The sequence below is a fragment of the Pteropus medius genome, unplaced genomic scaffold, assembly GCF_902729225.1.
Source record: "Pteropus medius unplaced genomic scaffold, Ma_sr-lr_union100, whole genome shotgun sequence".
Lineage (NCBI taxonomy): Eukaryota > Metazoa > Chordata > Mammalia > Chiroptera > Pteropodidae > Pteropus > Pteropus medius.
In genome coordinates this window covers 5,883,630-5,901,333 of record NW_024342475.1, presented here as the reverse complement: position 1 = coordinate 5,901,333, position 17,704 = coordinate 5,883,630, and the positions used below count along the sequence as shown (strand labels likewise).

The 17,704-nt window shown below is 37.5% G+C and overlaps 1 protein-coding gene across 1 annotated transcript in view; it reads right to left on the bottom strand.

The window, feature by feature from the left end:
- Window positions 1-235: 235 nt before the first annotated feature.
- EFNB2 (ephrin B2) overlaps window positions 236-17,704 on the bottom strand; it is a 43,407-nt gene continuing 25,938 nt past the window's right edge. Inside the window, exons 3-5 of the mRNA XM_039866310.1 lie at window positions 5,782-5,874; window positions 4,949-5,062; window positions 236-3,488 (exon numbers count right to left, since the gene is read on the bottom strand). Coding sequence (XP_039722244.1) covers window positions 3,100-3,488; window positions 4,949-5,062; window positions 5,782-5,874 — 596 coding nt within the window. The 3' untranslated portion in view covers window positions 236-3,099. The remainder of the gene's footprint in view (window positions 3,489-4,948; window positions 5,063-5,781; window positions 5,875-17,704) is intronic.

The following is a 17,704-nucleotide window of genomic DNA, read 5'->3' as shown; positions in this document are numbered from 1 at the left end:
ACGAAATTTTAAATAAATATTCATGGTACATAATTACGGCACAAATATGCAGCAATTTGGCAACCTTTTATACCATTTTTTCCTCATTACAGTGCAAAGGGGGATGACACTGCCGTTTAACAAGCTGTAGCTAAATACATTGCAAAATTCAGATTTTATACAAAACATCTTGCTTAGACTTTATAAAAAACCAACATTGCTCTATGTACACAATCTGGGTAAGAAAAGCCATTTCTGTCTTGTTTTCATGTGTATTTTTATTAAAAAGGTGAATAAGGCTACTGTAACACCCCAAATCCATATACAGTAAAATCTGAACCTATTTACAGCATCTTCACTTAAACATTATGGTGCAAATTCCAAAGTCGAGTGACTAGGGATGATAATACAAGCAAGGCATTTACAGTAACTTTCCAAAGCTGAACCAACTTCAAATAAAGAAACAGTTGGTAGATTGTCATATTCTGCACCAGACACAAAACAGACGCACAGAACACTTTTCAATTGGTTGCAGGTAACGTTTCATCAATTCATCTGATTTTTCACAGTTTAGCATATAACCAAAATGTAGCCAACTGATACACACATTTGATTTCATAAAATCAGACTATTTCCCATTTTTCCCCTTCTCACCCCTCTCCCCCATCCTAAAGGTAATTTTTGATGGCTTACAAGAAAATCTTGTATGAATGCACATAAAGGAGAAGGTTGGGGTGATGGAAAGACTTACATATGTACTGTGGCTGGTCACCATGGCAACCTTCCACAGAAATATGATATAGATATATATAATATATATTGTAGATATATATTATACATATATGTACACATGTATACCACACACCCACTCATACATACACACACGCACTTTGGACCAACATCATTTTCAGGTTCAGGAAATACAGAATAATAATTTTTGTTGCAACTCATTTTTGCAGGTATTCACTGGAGGTTCAAGAACCTTAAAATGCTGTTGCTACATCTTTTTTTTCTCCCAATTCTGAAAGCAATGTGTTACCATAGTAACAGGACTATGTTAAAGATGTCTATTTTGCATAGCACATAAAAAGTAGGTTTCCTGTTTACTCATTTTGTTTCCCAAAAGGGAGGGGTTTGAGAGGAGGAGAAAAAGGGAGGGAGCTAAAGCCAAACTCTCAGCTGAAACCCCCTCACGTGACCAGGTGGATTCTAGCGAACACTTCAGCCGTAAGGCAAGGGAAAACACAACACAGAAAATAAATGCCGGAACATCTTGTCATTGTTAAATATATGATGCAGTAACATCGATTTCCTGGTGTTTGGGGCTTGCATTTCCTAGTCTACAGTTACGTGAGATGCCTTCAGAGGACTTGGTTATTTTTGTATTTGCTCTCATTATTGTTATTTTTGGAGTGATGTTGTTTTTCCCAGAAGTAGCTGTCCAATTTTTTTTTTTTTCATTAAAGCACTGAGCGTTGGGACCACTTAATTGCCACAAATGAATTTCACATCTTCTGGTGTATATTGTGTGCAATCTTAAAATATATATTAGTAAAAATCTTCCACTTTATATCCCTTGTGTTCTATATACCTATTATAAATATGTCCTATCCTCCTTCTCCCCCTCGACATCATAATTTATTTCTGTCTTAAGGACTCTAAGAGGTTTGCCATATGTGCTTCACCTTGACACAGAGCACCCACGCTGCGGCCTCGCTCAGTACCTACCCCGTGGTCCTCGCAGCCAGGACAGCACCACCATAAACCAAAGTGTTGTAAGGCTCGATTGGGGTGGAGGGGAAGGGAAGGGACAGTGCGGGGACAGGAGAATCTGACCTACCTTTTTTATATATGAGAATTCTTTAATAACGTCAATGATGATGGAATTGCAGCCTATTTGACCTTTGGCTTTTAAACGTCTAGGTCAGATTTGGCTCTCTGCTATTCTCCTAAATGCTTTCCCTGTGTTTAACAAAATGTGATAAGTATAGCAGCTGAGTCTGCTTTAGACATCATCCAAAGCAGACTGACTTTCCTACAGCTTCGGAGCTGTGCATCTTATTGCCAGTACCGCAATAGTCCTGCCGGAACCTACCATCAGCGGCCTACTTTCTCTCTTCCCTCTCCAAGTTTGTTCCTCTGCTGACAATGCCCCTTTGTTCCACCCAGAGAAGAGGGACTATGTTTTTCCCTGCACACTGCTATTTGATAAGAGTGAATTCTTTCCTTCAAATGCACCTTAATCCACTGTGTGTACTGTTGTGTCTCCTACTTGCCTCTTAATATCTTTGCAAAACCAAAGTGCTGTGCTACCTAACTGGGCTTTTTTCCTCCTTCCCAACTTTCTGTTTAAGAGGCAGCAGCGTTGAACTGCATTTGCAGACAGCCCTTTCCCCCCACCCACTCCCTCCACCAACTCCTAGTCTTCCTCGGCTGACAGCCTAGCATCTGACTGGAAGGTTCCTGATTAGCAGAGTTTCTATAAACGTATTACCCATTCAACTGTAGCTGTTGTTGTAAATGGATGGAGTAGGAGACCTCAAACATTAATGTTCCATTAGTGATGCAGAATGTGGCGTGAGAGGAACTCTCATGTGAAGTACTGCAGAGCCCTGGATAACAGGAGTGTGCAACAGTGAGGACTAAAGGCTAGAGCTCTTTAAAAGCCCCACTCAGCCAGAAGTCTATGCGACAAGTCGAGGGGCACAGCCGAGGCAGAAGACGGCGGTTCCAGGCATGGCATCCCGGGGCACCTACCCAGGATGCTCAAGGCTCTCTCTCACCTACCAATTACTCTGTCTTCCCTTGGCTTCTGTGTAGGCCTGAGTGACCGCAGCACATGGCTTCGAGGATGAGAGGTGTGAGGCAAGCGCTGCAGTCCGCATGGGCGTCTTCTACACAAGTCTTCCAGCTGTCACTGAGCATCTGTATTCACCACGGCCGAAACGCTACAGACTAGGTAAGCTGTCCAACTCAACAGGGCTTTTCCGAGAAGGAGTGTTCCCTCTCCCCCGCCGTGCGTCAGTCCACTCGAGACACAGGGGGTCATCAAAACCCTCCACGGGCTGGCGGCAGCGGGACAGTAAGTTTCCTCCGGGAAAGCGAAGGCACCGCCAAGTCTCAGACCTTATAGTAAATGTTCGCTGGGCTCTGGGGAGGCATCTCCTGGACTATGTACACCGGGTGCCCATAGTCCCCGCTAACCTTCTCATAGTGGGGACAGAAGACACTGTCTGCAGTCCTCAAGGGGATGATAATGTCACTGGGCTCGGAGCCATTATTGTTGCCACTGCGCTTGGGCGTGGCCAGCGTGCTAAGTGACAGCGTGGCCGTGTGCTGCGGTGAGTGCTTCCTGTGTCTTCTCCGGTACTTCAGCAAGAGGACCACCAGTGTGATGATGATGACGATGAAGATGATGCATCCTGAAGCAATCCCTGCGAATAAGGCCACTTCGGAACCGAGGATATTATTCCCAGAATGTCCGGCGCTGTTGCCGTCTGTGCTAGAACCTGCACAAGTTGAGAAAGAACAGTTATCACTGCCCCGAGTGCTGACGAGCTGCTTTTAGGGCCCTTCAGAATGTGAAAATTAAGCAGGGCCAAAGATTTAACTGGCAGCTAGACTTTGACAAACCAATTACCTCATTTAATAGCTAAATGTAAAAGGCAGAAGTCAGCAATCGATATGAAAGGAGATGTGATTCTAGGTCGGATTTTCACGCTGCTCCCAAAGCACATCGTTTCCTTTTCATACATCATCATCCATCAACCACGCTGATGGGCTGTGACAGCCAGACCCTGATCTTGCCTCGTGTCTTAACCCACGTCAGCCAGCGTGTGGCCGCGGCAGAAAGAAAAAAAGGAAGTGGCCGATTCTCTAGGTCGTCAGGGTTTGCTACCCATGCTGCACTACTCTTGTGCTTCCTTCTAGAACTTGTGGCTTCCTGGGAATCCAAACTGCCTTGCACTCTCAACACAAGCCCTGCCCACTGGCAGAGCACACGAGAACGCCAAAGGAGAGATGGGGAGGGGCTAGAAAAATGTTCGACTCGTAACTCGTTTGTATTATTTGATTTACACTTAAAATACATTTGGGAGGCGGCAGAAACTCTCACGCTGAACAGACTGCCAACCCAAATGTTAAGCACTAAAAAACTGCCTGGCATCATTATATTATCCATTTATCAGTTTGTCACAAGAATTTGACACATCTTGTCATTGAAAGTTAGAAATAACAACTTCCCTCCTTAACGCTTGGAAAGAGATAGAATATTGCTACAGACGCTAAATTCACATGACTACCAGCCAGGCATACAGATTCCTAATACAAAACTGCTGACGTCTGCTCAGCAACTACCACATAACAAATTTAATAGCATGGTAAAAAATACATAGCTTTGTTCAAATACTGTTAAGAAAATAAAGTTAAATGACAGCCAATTTTATCTAGTATTCTAAACTTTTGCCACGGATCTATCTAATAGCTTATCTTACACTGAAAATATAAAAAACATTTTTTCAAAAATAACCACCTGAAAAACATGACATTATGCAATACTTTAAGATGTTACAATCTAAAACGAACAAGAGGATCAATCAGGCTCTTTGTGGCTTAGATATAATGAGGGATTAGAACATTAATTATATATACATTAACATTGGCTTTAAGCTAGTGTTGCAACTAGCATGATAAAGTGTCAGTCAATGAAAATAACTTTGGTCTGAGAGAGTAGTGCTAGTAATAGCACTGACGTTTGATGAATTCTACTCTTTTGAACGTAGGACCTTTGTAAAAATAAAATATTTTGTTTTTATCGAGTAATTAATAACAAATGAGAGTGATGATTACTGACTTCAGGTTAGTACAAGTTAACCCTACTGGTATGGAAGCGCTTTGACTCTGTTTTACCTCCTGAGATACTAAGTGTACGATGCACACAGACCTACACACACAGGTCATGCTGCTATACCTGGATTCGATTTGACAAAGGGACTCGTTGTTGAACTTCTCCCATTTGTACCAGGTGCTTGTTCTGGATGTCTTGTTGGATCATTATGCCTGGTTGACCCGGCAGAACTTGCATCTATATGAAAAACAAATGATTACTTACAGCATAGACATCTGATAAGATCTAGCTATAGGAGCTGGGTATGCATCTCAGGAGGCATGAATAGCAATGAACATAAGACTCTTTATGCAAAGTACTATGAGATACAAGAATATAATGTTCCTTTTAAAACGAAATGGTTATTCTAGTTATTTCAAAGGTTTAGATTGTGAGGCCATCTGTGGAAACTATAGGGATTCTTGCATTTGGCAGGCAGAGCATTGCAGATGACATTTCAATTTAACTGAGCAAGTTGATTGACTACTATACCAATTTCTAATGAGAAGAATAATTCTTTCTGCACAATAGGTTATCTACAAGTGAAAAGGCTCAACAAACAAAAGTCTTCTGTAGTCAAGATGCAGAAATGGGCAAAACTGCAAAAAACTGTTTTCATTCTGGATATTTTAATTTTGAACCAAAGAGGCATTTTGCTTTTAAGAAGGAAAAAATATATATATACACATATATGGCAATAGATATTCTACCTGGCTGACTTTAATTGTTATCTTCAATAAAAGAAGTCTGTTACATTGACTTGGCGACATCTCTGTGGCTCAAAGTGCAGAGAAAGGTTTGCTTTCAAAACTAAACTGAAGAGTGACTGAAGGTGAGTGTTAGCAATACTGGTGCCACACTAGCTGGGGGGTTCAACCAGATTATAGTGGCTTCATGAAGCAGCAGATGGTCTTTACCTTGTCCAACTTTCATGAGGATCTTCATGGCTCTTGTCTGGCACACCCCTCCCTCCTGGTTATCCAGGCCCTCCAAAGACCCATTTGATGTAGCTGATTAAAAATAAAATGGACAAAACAAAAAAATAAAGAAAAATCAGGAAATCAATAAGCCAACTTTACATGAACATGAAATGTCTGAAAACAATTTGAAAAATAAGAATTCACTCTTACTCACAAGTTTTCTGAAAGTATGGAATGCTGAAAGTCGAAAATAAAATAAAAAGAAATAAAGAAAAATGGATACTGTCAACACTGCCGCATGTACACTATCTGGTTTCAGATTTACTTAAGCACTTCTCCTTCCTTCGTAATCAACTAATTTAGTATTAGTATATAGATAAAAGGGACAGCATATTCTCAAAAGCTTACTGACTATTTCAGGGTCAAACTCAAAAGAGCAAAATAGTACGGTAATTTCAAAATATGGTAATCATCACACAACACCTGCTTCCTCTACTACAGATTTCCTGCTTCAAGAACAATTAGCTTGATGCTCCCTGTTTGTCAAGCATCCAAGTGCTGTAAACACTAAAAGAGAGACTCCCACAACCCTTTTCTTCTTTCCCAAGCCTTACTTGAGCTTAAGAAATATACTAGAATTCAAATTTGAAGTTTGTCCCATCATTTTGTACTGGCCCAGAAAGAACGAATGTGTTATTATTGCCAAGATCAACCTTCAGCCAACGTCCTTGTTTTAAGGCAATTCTGGATGGACAGAGGGGGGATCCACATATCCCACTGCTCTGTTAGGGTCCCGTGGCAAACAAGGATATAAGGCGAGGGTTCTAGCTGCCACTTGCCTCACGTTCACCAGCTTCATTCTCTTTCCACTTCAAGAGGGACAGAGGAAGAAGCATAGAACATTTGACCACTTAACAGTATTTTTTTGTAAACAGTCTATGCTCTACTCTATTTAAACACATTATTGTTCTGTCCTTTTAGGACAGTGAGTTCTCTGAATTGCTTGGTAACTAAGGCTGTAAAAGGAGGCTGCCAGGTACTTTGCTGAGGAACAAGATTTAAATTACAGGTCAAATTCCAGAAGAGAAAAGAAGGTGGAGAGTGCTAGACATTTTCATTTCTCCAAAGTTCACGGGGCAAAGAATGGAAGTGTTTCATAATACATTTCTGCAATGTAAATCATCCTCTGCTTTGATTATCAAAGTTTTGTCTACTAACATTACACTTTTAAAGGCATTAAAAAAAAGGAGACTTTCTGGTAAAAATAAATCCAAAAGACATTCTTTAAGTGGCCTGTTTGTTTTCCAAATGGTGGGTCAGCAGACAAATTCTAAATGCATGCATAGAAATATGCATGCCATAGATAATTATATGAGCTGGAAAATAAGGCACTTATTTACTTGTCTTTGTGTTCTTGAGTTAACGACTTTTACTTTCACTGTTTTCCTTAAAAATAATGGCTGCCTCTTATGTGTATAAATATCACTTTGCTTATCTGAGTGTTTCCTTAAAATTCTCAGACTCACAATCATATCTCAGTCTTCTGTTATTGCTGACACTGAGTTTCTCCTGGGAAACTGGGCAAAAGTTGCCATAATAATTTGGGGGTGGGGTGGGTAGAAAGTAGAGAGTATTCGTTTGTAGATTGTTGAGAAAATGTTTGGCAGATAAATTAAAACAAATACTTAATAACTAAAAAATGTGAATCTAAAAAAATTATCTCTTTTTCCCATTCCTACATCCTTCTCTTTCCCTTTTCCCTCCCCCAAATATGTGCCTAAATTTCAAAGAATCCTTTTCTCTTAAAGGCTTAGAGCAGTATGGATATCTTTCAGCAGGAACTACTTCTGGACATTACAGAGTAGAGCTATAATCTTCACTTAGTTATTTAGAGTTTTCTCATTTGATCATTCTCAAATATTAAAATATGTTTTCATACAGAAAAAACTAGAAAACTAATGTCTTTTTTGGCTGCCAGTTTCAAAGGTTTAGTTTACTTAACTCAAGTGAAATCTCAATGTTTCCTAATTCATATACCTATAAATGCACCCTCATGCAAAAGTGCACCCAAACTAAATTTTCTTGCTAAAAGCTAACACTAAGCTGACAAATGATAAAAATATGATCTGAAGGATGGTGCACAGAAAAAAAAATAGAGGACAATACAGATTTATTTTAATCTTGAGGAAAAAAGTACAAAGATATTGGTGTGAAAGAAAAAAAAACAAATGAATAGCACAAATGATAAGACAATGCAGGGTAGAGAAGAGTCACTGGCAAAATATAATTAAGAACGGCATCTGCAGAGGCAGAAACTACTGACTACTTCTACTTTGTCAATTTGGAAGCATGAGAAGTGCACATAATTCGAGTGACTTTCTCTTTTGATTTAATTTGTAAGCAATGCCTCTTCTAAATACTAATGCCTTTGTGCAGAGTTTCCTTTGGTTTACCCAAAATAATGTCAGAAAAACCCGCAACTATAAAGAACTCTAAAAGTATTCAAATTAAATTGTAATCTGTAATTTAACATCTACAGACTATGAGATGGTAGGGAAAAAAATTGTGGCAATGAAACTGCATTGCATCTGTAACAGTTGAAATTTTGTTTATTCCTTGGAGAGAAAAAAAAAGCCTTCAAGCCCTGGTATTGGATAGAGTGAAACCCACAGGCGCTGTCTTTGCAGAGGTCCTGAAGGCAGAGGCTGCTGCTGGTTTGCAGGAGGATGGGGGTAAGGGGGAGAGTGGACCAAGGGATAGAAGACTGTGAGTGAGGACAGTTTTTTCCCTTTAAGTCAACCTGGAAGTTGTAAAAGTTACTGGAAGATACTGAAAAATTCACTACTAATGTTAAAACAGCTTAGATGTTCCACCATGAAAAATTTTTGTTCTAAGTTAGATATGATCCAAGTTGTCACGGAAAACCCTGTTTCGAGATGTTACTACCAACTGAAATTTCAGAAGGTAAGCTTTATAGCAAACATAAAATAATTCAGAGTAACTTCAACTTCTTTTATATTTGATTGCATGGTAAAAATTAACCTCTCTCTCTCTACTACCTTATCAGGGAGTACAGGGCCTATGGTTCTAATTCTAGAGGTCTCTCTGCCCTCACTTTGGGAATTGGCACATCCCAAAATGTCCTGCACTGACGGTGCCTCTTTACTGGCAGAGACCTCTGAAATAAAGCCATAGACTAATATTCTGATTTCTGCTGCAATAGCCAGTCACCAAGAAGTTTTAAAAGGTTTAGTGGCTGACTTAAAAAACAATCGTTAATGCTTGGTAATAAAATCTATTTCCATTTCAAGACACAACTTTGCAATTATTTTTATTGTTGATTGGAATGTATTGGGAATTTTTAACACAGAAAAAAAGAGTAAAAATAAATTATTACCTCATTATAATTTTTCTTTGTATCTCTCTACCAGTATTATCTAATCCCGCTACAATCACTGTTACTAAATGGATGAAATTTCATTTAATCATTTAGAGACAGAAAAAGAAATTGTTATACTTAAGCTTTTAAGGCCCAGGTATTTTTTTTTTCCTCTTGGCCCGGGGGGGCGGGGGGGAGGGGAAACAGACTTTATAAAATTAAAAATTACAAGAGAAATTTCTCCATCTAGTTAGAAAATAGGTTTAATAAAAATACATTTTATAGCCTGTTTTTAAAAGCTTTTGCTTCAGGAAATCTAATTGTATACAGTGAGTATACTGCAATCACTACATTGTTCCCCCAGGGCCTGGTTTTCAGTGGGTGATCATTGCTCAGCAAAAAAAGTACCCTGTGTTCACACTGCCTAAAAGTTCTCTTTATATCTGAAAACTACACTGCCATCATCTGTGGTTTCCCACTAATTTGCACGCAAACTTATCTGTAGTTCTAGCTCACTGGGAATAGTAGCACACAATGGTTACCTGAGTGGGAAAAGGAGAATCTGTGAGCAAAGCAGACTAAAAGGGCAAGAATATTCCTGGGCTGTGGCTTTTAGACGGTGCCCAGGGAGAGGAAGTAATACTGCATTTTAACGTGTCTTCATTTGCTCCTTACTGCTCTGCATCGCAGAAGGCTAAGCTGCTGCACTGGATCTCTGTGGTTTTCTGTCTATCATATGAGCAACGTGCAAATCAGATGGAAAACTCAACTGCTGGATTGGGGCCGATATATGGGTCTTATTCACAAACAGGTTGGGAATGAGTGCAGCACAAAATTTTTTTCAGAATAATAACTTCTTAGCTTATGATGGAAAGAATGAAATATCAATATACTTGCATAATTTGGAAGATATTTCAAACTATTTTAAAATATAGCTTATTGGGATGGGGCCAGGATAGGGTAGGGGGTTAATGGACACCCGAAAGCAAATATTTTTATCAATGTCATCAAAGAAGTCCACCAAGATAGTAAAAGTATACAAAGTGAAGAAAACCAAAGTTCAGTTTTCAAGTTAAGAATGAAAACCTTGTCTTTATGTAAAGCTGCACATGACATATTTGCTCTTATTTGAAGATGAAACAGATACCATTTTATGAAAATTCTCTATCAATATATCCTTTTTGTACTTATTCTTTTCCACTATTATATTATATGCTGGCCCTGCTAATTTTGATTTCTTAGGGCAGCCTTCCAACACATCAGTCTCCTTGAGCTCAACACAGTCTTCTGAAGAACTGGAAGCCTATTACCAGACAAACTTAGGAACTAAAAGCAGAATTAAGTGACAAATATGGAAAGTAAAGCCAGAACATTAAAGTAAACTTGATACACAAAATAGACCACTGTTTTCTTCTACTAAGGCTAATAACTCTTTGAGTGTCTAAAAGAAAAAAAAATGGAATGAGAGTAAGTTGAAAAACAAGGGAGCTGATTAAAATATAATTACTTAATGTGAACATAACAACCCAGGAAGCTAAGATTTATCTACTTAGCATCCTGACATCAGTTCAAATTCAAATTGTGATTCAAATTCAAAATATATACTACAGAATCAGGGATTCAATTTCTAGAACTAAAATTAATGTAATGTAATGCCTTGGGCATCATGGTTCTCTTTTAAGATACCAACACAGGAGAAAAATTCTGAACATGGAAATGATGATGTTCACTAGATGTCAAAAAATAAATGCCTTTTTTAAATTAATTAAAGCTTCTGAAACAGAAACATCTGTATAACGTGCCAAAAGAAAGAAGAAAAATTCACTTCTAACTTCTTCCTTTTTATGTTTTTTTTCTGTGGCTTTACAGTAAAAGAAATCAGGAATATATCATCATGACTTTCCAAGGGCCTTGTTATTTTTGCTTGGCATACTATCAAAAAGAAAAATCAGCATTATTTCAAATGATATGGCATTTCATCCCATAATGTCTGATCTTAGAGTAAACGTTTTATAAATACTTAAACGGCCTCCCTGAAGAAAGAAAAACACAAAGGAAGATATTTTCAAAAGAAATATGTATCTGCAAAAGCTTTTTAAAAAAAAAAAAAAAAATCTCCACCTGATGAAATAGATCTTACTGGCATTTGATTAACTGATTTTAGTGTGTGGGGAATAGTTCACAGTTAAAACACTCAATAAGTTATTCATAATATAGGATGTGTGTATTTCTTACTCAAGAAAACATTGTTCCAGTATGATATGAAGAATCATTTGAATTAAAACCACATCACTATGGCTGTGTTTTGAAAATTTAAAGCAGTAAATCAAGCGTTAAGAAGTAATAACTGGCTTAGCCCCAGTGACTTCCACACAACACAATTAATTAGTTTCTCTGCTAGACAGAATGATTTGGAAAAATAAATTTTAAAATGAAGTCACAATTCAGACCTTCCCTCCAGTATTCTAGCATTAAAATGAGTTATGGTAGCTCGAGTATAACTCTTGACTAAAACGGTATAATTTTATTTCCTCAGTTTCAAATGTTCATCCTAACAATGATAGGATGTTATATTGACAGCTTAGAAAGAGTAATTTTTAAAAAAGTAAACTGTGCTTGTGTGTTCAAGAAAAGATTTAATGACATATTACTTTGCCGCTTTACAGAACTTTTTTGGAAAGACAGGAGATATGAGGATACTAGAGAACTGAGTCTGAAGGTGCCAATATAATATATATTATTATAGTTCTTATCTCATACATCATATGATACTTAGACATTGAGGGAGGTTGACCTATTGAAAGAATAGTAACAATATAAATTAATAAATGCCACATTTAGAACACAACAAATTGTCATAGCTTACTCATGAAATCTTTTAACTATTAAGAACTATATACAAAGATCAAGTGACAATCATTGAAGATATTAAGAGTCACAGTTATCTTTGATAACATAGTCCTGAAAAGTCAGTGATAACATAAAACCAGAGTGAAAAAGATGGGAAGTAGTGAATGCATGTGTGTGTGTGTGTGTGTGTGTGTGTACACGCACGTGCACAACTCAGTACCCTAACACTTTTCTGAGAAATATCAAACAGTCCTGGCAATAAATTACCTGTATTTTTTTTTCATTTATTAAAAATATGATTAAACACATGAGATTATTTATGAGTGGTTTATTTTATTTCCCATCAAAATATTGCACTATCTTTATTTTTTAAACGAATTCTGTTGAGGAAAAACATTCCTTCTTAAGACTAAGATTTTATTGCTAAAAGTTATGATAATTTTATGCAGGTGGATTCTCTTATTAGGTTAAAAAATTTCAACATGGATCCATAAAAAAAGCTTTTCATCTAATATGTTTTAAAAGAATTTATCTAATTGTCATAATGATTCAAACAAAATTAACATCATGAGAATATGAAAATGTGACAGTCAACAGTAAAAGAATAATTACCTTTATGGATGAGAGTCAACCTTAACATAGGCCCAAATCTACTAAACAAGAGGAATTGTGTGTTAAAAATAGGTGGCCAGATGACCACTTCAATATAATGACCACACTCACAGTTTTTTTTTTTTTAACAATGATATAAGAGTTCTAAAGATAAAACATAATTCCCTATTGTCTATCTAAACTTAAGTATTCAAATTTTTAAAAATGAGACTTCCCAGTCAAAAGATAGTGATAATATCTAATGAAAATATTCTGAAACATGAAGTATGTGTTTGAGCGAATTATATTTCTAGCATACAATCCACTGCCCACTCCTGAGTTTTTAACAGTCTTAATCATTAAAATATCTTTGTGGAAATATGGAAATGTCTAGATAGCAAAGGGCCAGAGTAAAAAGTTCATGGTGGGGAGGGGATGCACATCTCACAAACCTCTTGCTCATTCTACTGTCACTAATCACATGCAATGATATTAATGACCCAGTAATTGCGAGACCACAGCACTGAAGTGGAAAACACCCAGCAGAGGCAGAGTTCAGCTCTGGGTGGTAAGACTTCACCAGGGACTGAATTAATGTTTGCTGACAGTTTAGAATACAACACTACGGATGAGAAAACGCGCCACTCTGATAGCATAATAGTTTAGATGGACATGATGTTATTTGCTTTGACCATTTAGCCAGCAGTGGTAACCCCAATAAAAGGCCCTGTCTGAATTTGCCCTATAGATGAACCTTATTCTGTTCAGGGGACATGTTCTGTACCCTAAGAATCCAGAGCAATTTTCCACATGTTTGCTTCAATAAAAGAATACCTTCATCTCCTGGTTTAATATCAGGAACAATGAAACTAGGTTACTTCACTAATGCAAAAAGCCATTTGTGAAGCACATTTGTCTTTTAACAACATATAGCCAGTTCCTCCCTGAAGTGATCAATTATGCTCCTGCCACAGGTTTTGCCAATCCATCCATCCGGCCATCTATCCGCCCGTCCGTCCGCCCGTCCGTCCGCCCGTCCGTCCGCCCGTCCGTCCGCCCGTCCGTCCGCCCGTCCGTCCATCCGTCCGTCCGCCCGTCCGTCCATCCGTCCGTCCATCCGTCCGTCCATCCATCCGTCCATCCATCCATCCATCTATCCATCTACCCATCTATCCAAATCGCAGCACTTACACTTGACTAAGGAGATTTTTAGTTTCTTAATCCCTCTATTTGTATATTTGAGACACTTTCTAAAATATAATTTTACTATTTAGCAACTTTCTATTGAGGGCCTCAAAATACTTAATAACATTAAACAAAATAAAGTAGCATAGTCTTATTAAAGAAATGGAATTAATAGATAGTAGATCTAAAAGGAAAAAGGAAATTTAGATGATCTGACAAACTGTTATTACAACCACGTTTTCACAATGGCCCTTTCTCCTTTCCTATTGCTTTGTAGGATATTCTTCATTCAATTTTGGGGCATATGATTGAACATAGTTATTGCCGAAGTTAGTTACACAATACAGGACAGGGCATCAGGCCTGGCTTGTTTGATACAAGCATAGAGTTCCTTAGGTATCTGGATCACATGAGCGAGTTTCTTTGCTAGTGCTTTGAATGTGTTCCGTATGTACGTATACTCTTTCCACTGTAATTATGTATGTGATGTGATATATATGTATACTATCTTTCCTCCCACTGTGTATTCATTTATTTGCTTGGTGACTCAGGAGGCACTGTTATAAACTAATTACTCCAGTCTAATGGTCTTGACAGCCCTAGTTTAGATTTTGACCCTGACATTTCACGGCTGTGTGAAATGTACTGAACAACTCACACTTTCTAAGTTTCAGTTTTCTCACAGAGATAAAAATTTCTCTGTCACCCGTGTTTCAAGACTCCAAAGTGACAATAGAGTATGTGAGGCCCAACACTTCTCCTTGACTGGTCAAACACCCAGCCTGAGATTTCAGAATGTTAGGAACAAGCTGTGATTCTTAAACTATATAAATAAGTTTTTTCAAAGTAACCTTTTATATCTCTCTATGCCTCTTGGCTATTCCTTAAAGTGCTTTATTTTGCTTTAAGTTTTGATCTTCATGATGAATAAAGGCTATTAAGAAACTTGTTCTCATGCGTGTACTAAGTCTTCAGTATTCAATTATTTATAAGTCTAAGTGAACTTTTAAAATCTATACATGCAGGTTGCTAAGAGATATTCAGATGTATTTTATGAACTAGTAAAGGCAGTTTTTCGTTCCGAGGAATTTCTAAATAATTTTTTTTTTCCTAAGTCATCGCTTTCATTTCTGATCTGCTCTTGCTTTGCTCTTATTTTGCATGTGAGGTTTTAGTCTCTCCCATTACTTTAAGAGCTAGCGTCATCTCATTTTTTGGTTGGTTATTTTGCAATTAATAATAGTGTTCGCAGGACTCTCTCTGTCTAGCTCTAAATGACATACGCTGTCACTACTGCCTAGGTGACACCATAGAATGTGAACAGAGTCTCACTTACTACAGCCTTCTTCCCCTAAACCCCGAGTGATCTGGGATAAATATCCAAATGGCCATGACTCCATCAGACCCACGAGCCAGAAGTTTTTCAGCACAATCTCCAGTTAAACAGAAGCCAAAACTTTATTCTGTAAGTGCAAAGAATTTAAGCTTTATTCATATTAAATTCAATAAGGAGTCTTACTGATATACTCTGGAAGAGCCTTCAATACAGTCAAAAAAGGTTTTCACATTATGTTAAGAAATAACAGAAATGACACTTCTAATTATCCAACTAATGAAATGATGTACTTCCCCAGCTAGTCTCGGTGACAAGGCAACTCTGACGCATTTTTTTTTTTTCTCTAGAAGAATAGTCATATTACATTAGGATGCTGCTGAAATTATCAAAATAAATACAGCATTTCCTTTGTATAACAGGGAACTGAGAAAAAGCCCCTGCAAAGTTGGTTAAATGGCAAGTGGGGAAAATGATTATGCATTTGGAAGACTCTTCCCGGTCCTGTCTCTTTTGGATCTTACAGATGATCTGCTAACAAGCTTGGGCAAATCTACCGACAAAAAACTACATAAATGCATGTTTCTCAGTAAGGAAAGCCCAAGGACAAAAGGACTTTTTATAACACTCCAAGAAGACAAAGAGGGAAGATCTTATAATTAAGTTATGCAGCATTACTGAAACTTGTAAACTCCATGGAGTTTCATTCTATGGATCATTTTCAAATAAATGATACTTTCTAAATCCATCTTTCCCTCCTCTGGCTTGCAGGAAAGCATAGGTTGCCTTCAGGCTTCAGTCTCATACATCCTCCCCCACTCCAAAGAGATCCTTAGTTGTGCCCATTTGGTGCCAACCATGGAAGTAAGCACTTTATATATATTACCTCGTGTAAACACACATCACCTAGAGAAGGCAGATACTGTCATCATCCCCAGTTTACAGATGAAGAGACTGAGGCAGAGACTGTGTAAGTAGCCTGTTGACGGGCATTCAAGAACCCAGGTCTGTCTGCCTCCAGACTCTAACTACAATGTTAACCTGCAGCTCTACGTGGTGTGTGCGTGTACATCCCCCAAACACCAAGACTCTGATGAACATTCCATTACAAAAATGACAGTTGTAGGTTTAAAATAAAAATGTGTTTAAATGCTTGAATTCAGTATTTACATGTAAGGTATCAAACATAAATCTTCATCTCAAAGTCAGAGAACATAAGTGATAAGCCAATGTAGCCATACAGCTAAATTTGACAGAAATGTAGCTTTTGCTATGTTTATCATATTAATAATTCATCAAATAAAGCATATAACCACTTTAGGGAGGCCAGACATTTTTATATATTCGAAAAGAAATCTACATGTAAAAGGATATTTGAAAAGCCCCATAACTATTTTGCTAGGGAAAGAGTTTACAGTATAGTCAGTATATTTTAGTGCCACTTGCCATACCTACTCCCCAGATATAAATAAATCAAAAGCAGAAAAAAAAAGAAAACAAACAAATATATAGACACACTCAACAAAAATAAAGAAATGGAACCTGTTCTTCTGTTTTGATTTTTTTAAATAGTGTTTCATTATATTTGTGTGCAAGTTTTAATTTATTTTGCAATTTTGCTCAGCAGTGGAATTTACGCCTAAAACATTGCAAAGCTCACCGTGGAGGCTTCCAATTTTACATGCTCTGATGAAAAAAAATTGCTTTGGAGAACTAAACCAATGAAGTGTCTAAGAAATGGTGACTCATTCTAACTCATTCAGTAGTTTCTCATGGAAGAGTTTCTTAAGGTATGGAAAGTGAGGGATGGCTTTTGGAAGGACGGCTGTGAATACGGCAGGGTATACGTTATAGAACAACTTTTAATCAAACAATCATTAGAAATGCCGACTTTTAGATTATTTTCCACAAATCTATGTCTTTGCTACAGATTTTTAATATCATAAAAGCCACATAAAGCTAAATTGGGAGGTGCTCTGAGCACGTGGTATTGTCTAACAACTCTGTCACGGCCACTGTGCATTTACAAAATACTAACACAATGCCATTCATTTTCATCCATCTTTGATTTATAATTTTGGTAATATGATGAAAACCTTCTAGTAGGCATTTTGCAAGATTTTATGCTAAGGTTGGTTAACCAACCTACAGAACCTTCATAAGTTTGGATGTTGCAAAGAGCCAACACACCAAAATTGCTGACTCATCCAGCTCCAACACTGCTAAAAGGAAACTAAACCAAGCACATAAAGTGTCTACAAGAAAACTTTATGATACAAATATTGACGAAGCCTGCGAACACAGTTAGGAATGCTTTCCTAATATTAACTGAAGTGAAACAGACTTCCCTTGACAACGGGCAACTTCAGAACAGATAGTTATTTCATAAACTCTTTTTAAGCTTTAAAGATATAATAACTATAGGGTATGTAAAATGTTTAATGGTTTTCAGGTAATTAAGAATCTAAATGTAAAAAAAAAAAAACCCAAAAAAACAAAAAAAGAGAGGCTTTTCCAGACCAAATGATTATAACATCCCTACCTTTGAATCATTTAAGATTAGATTTTATTATGCAAATCAG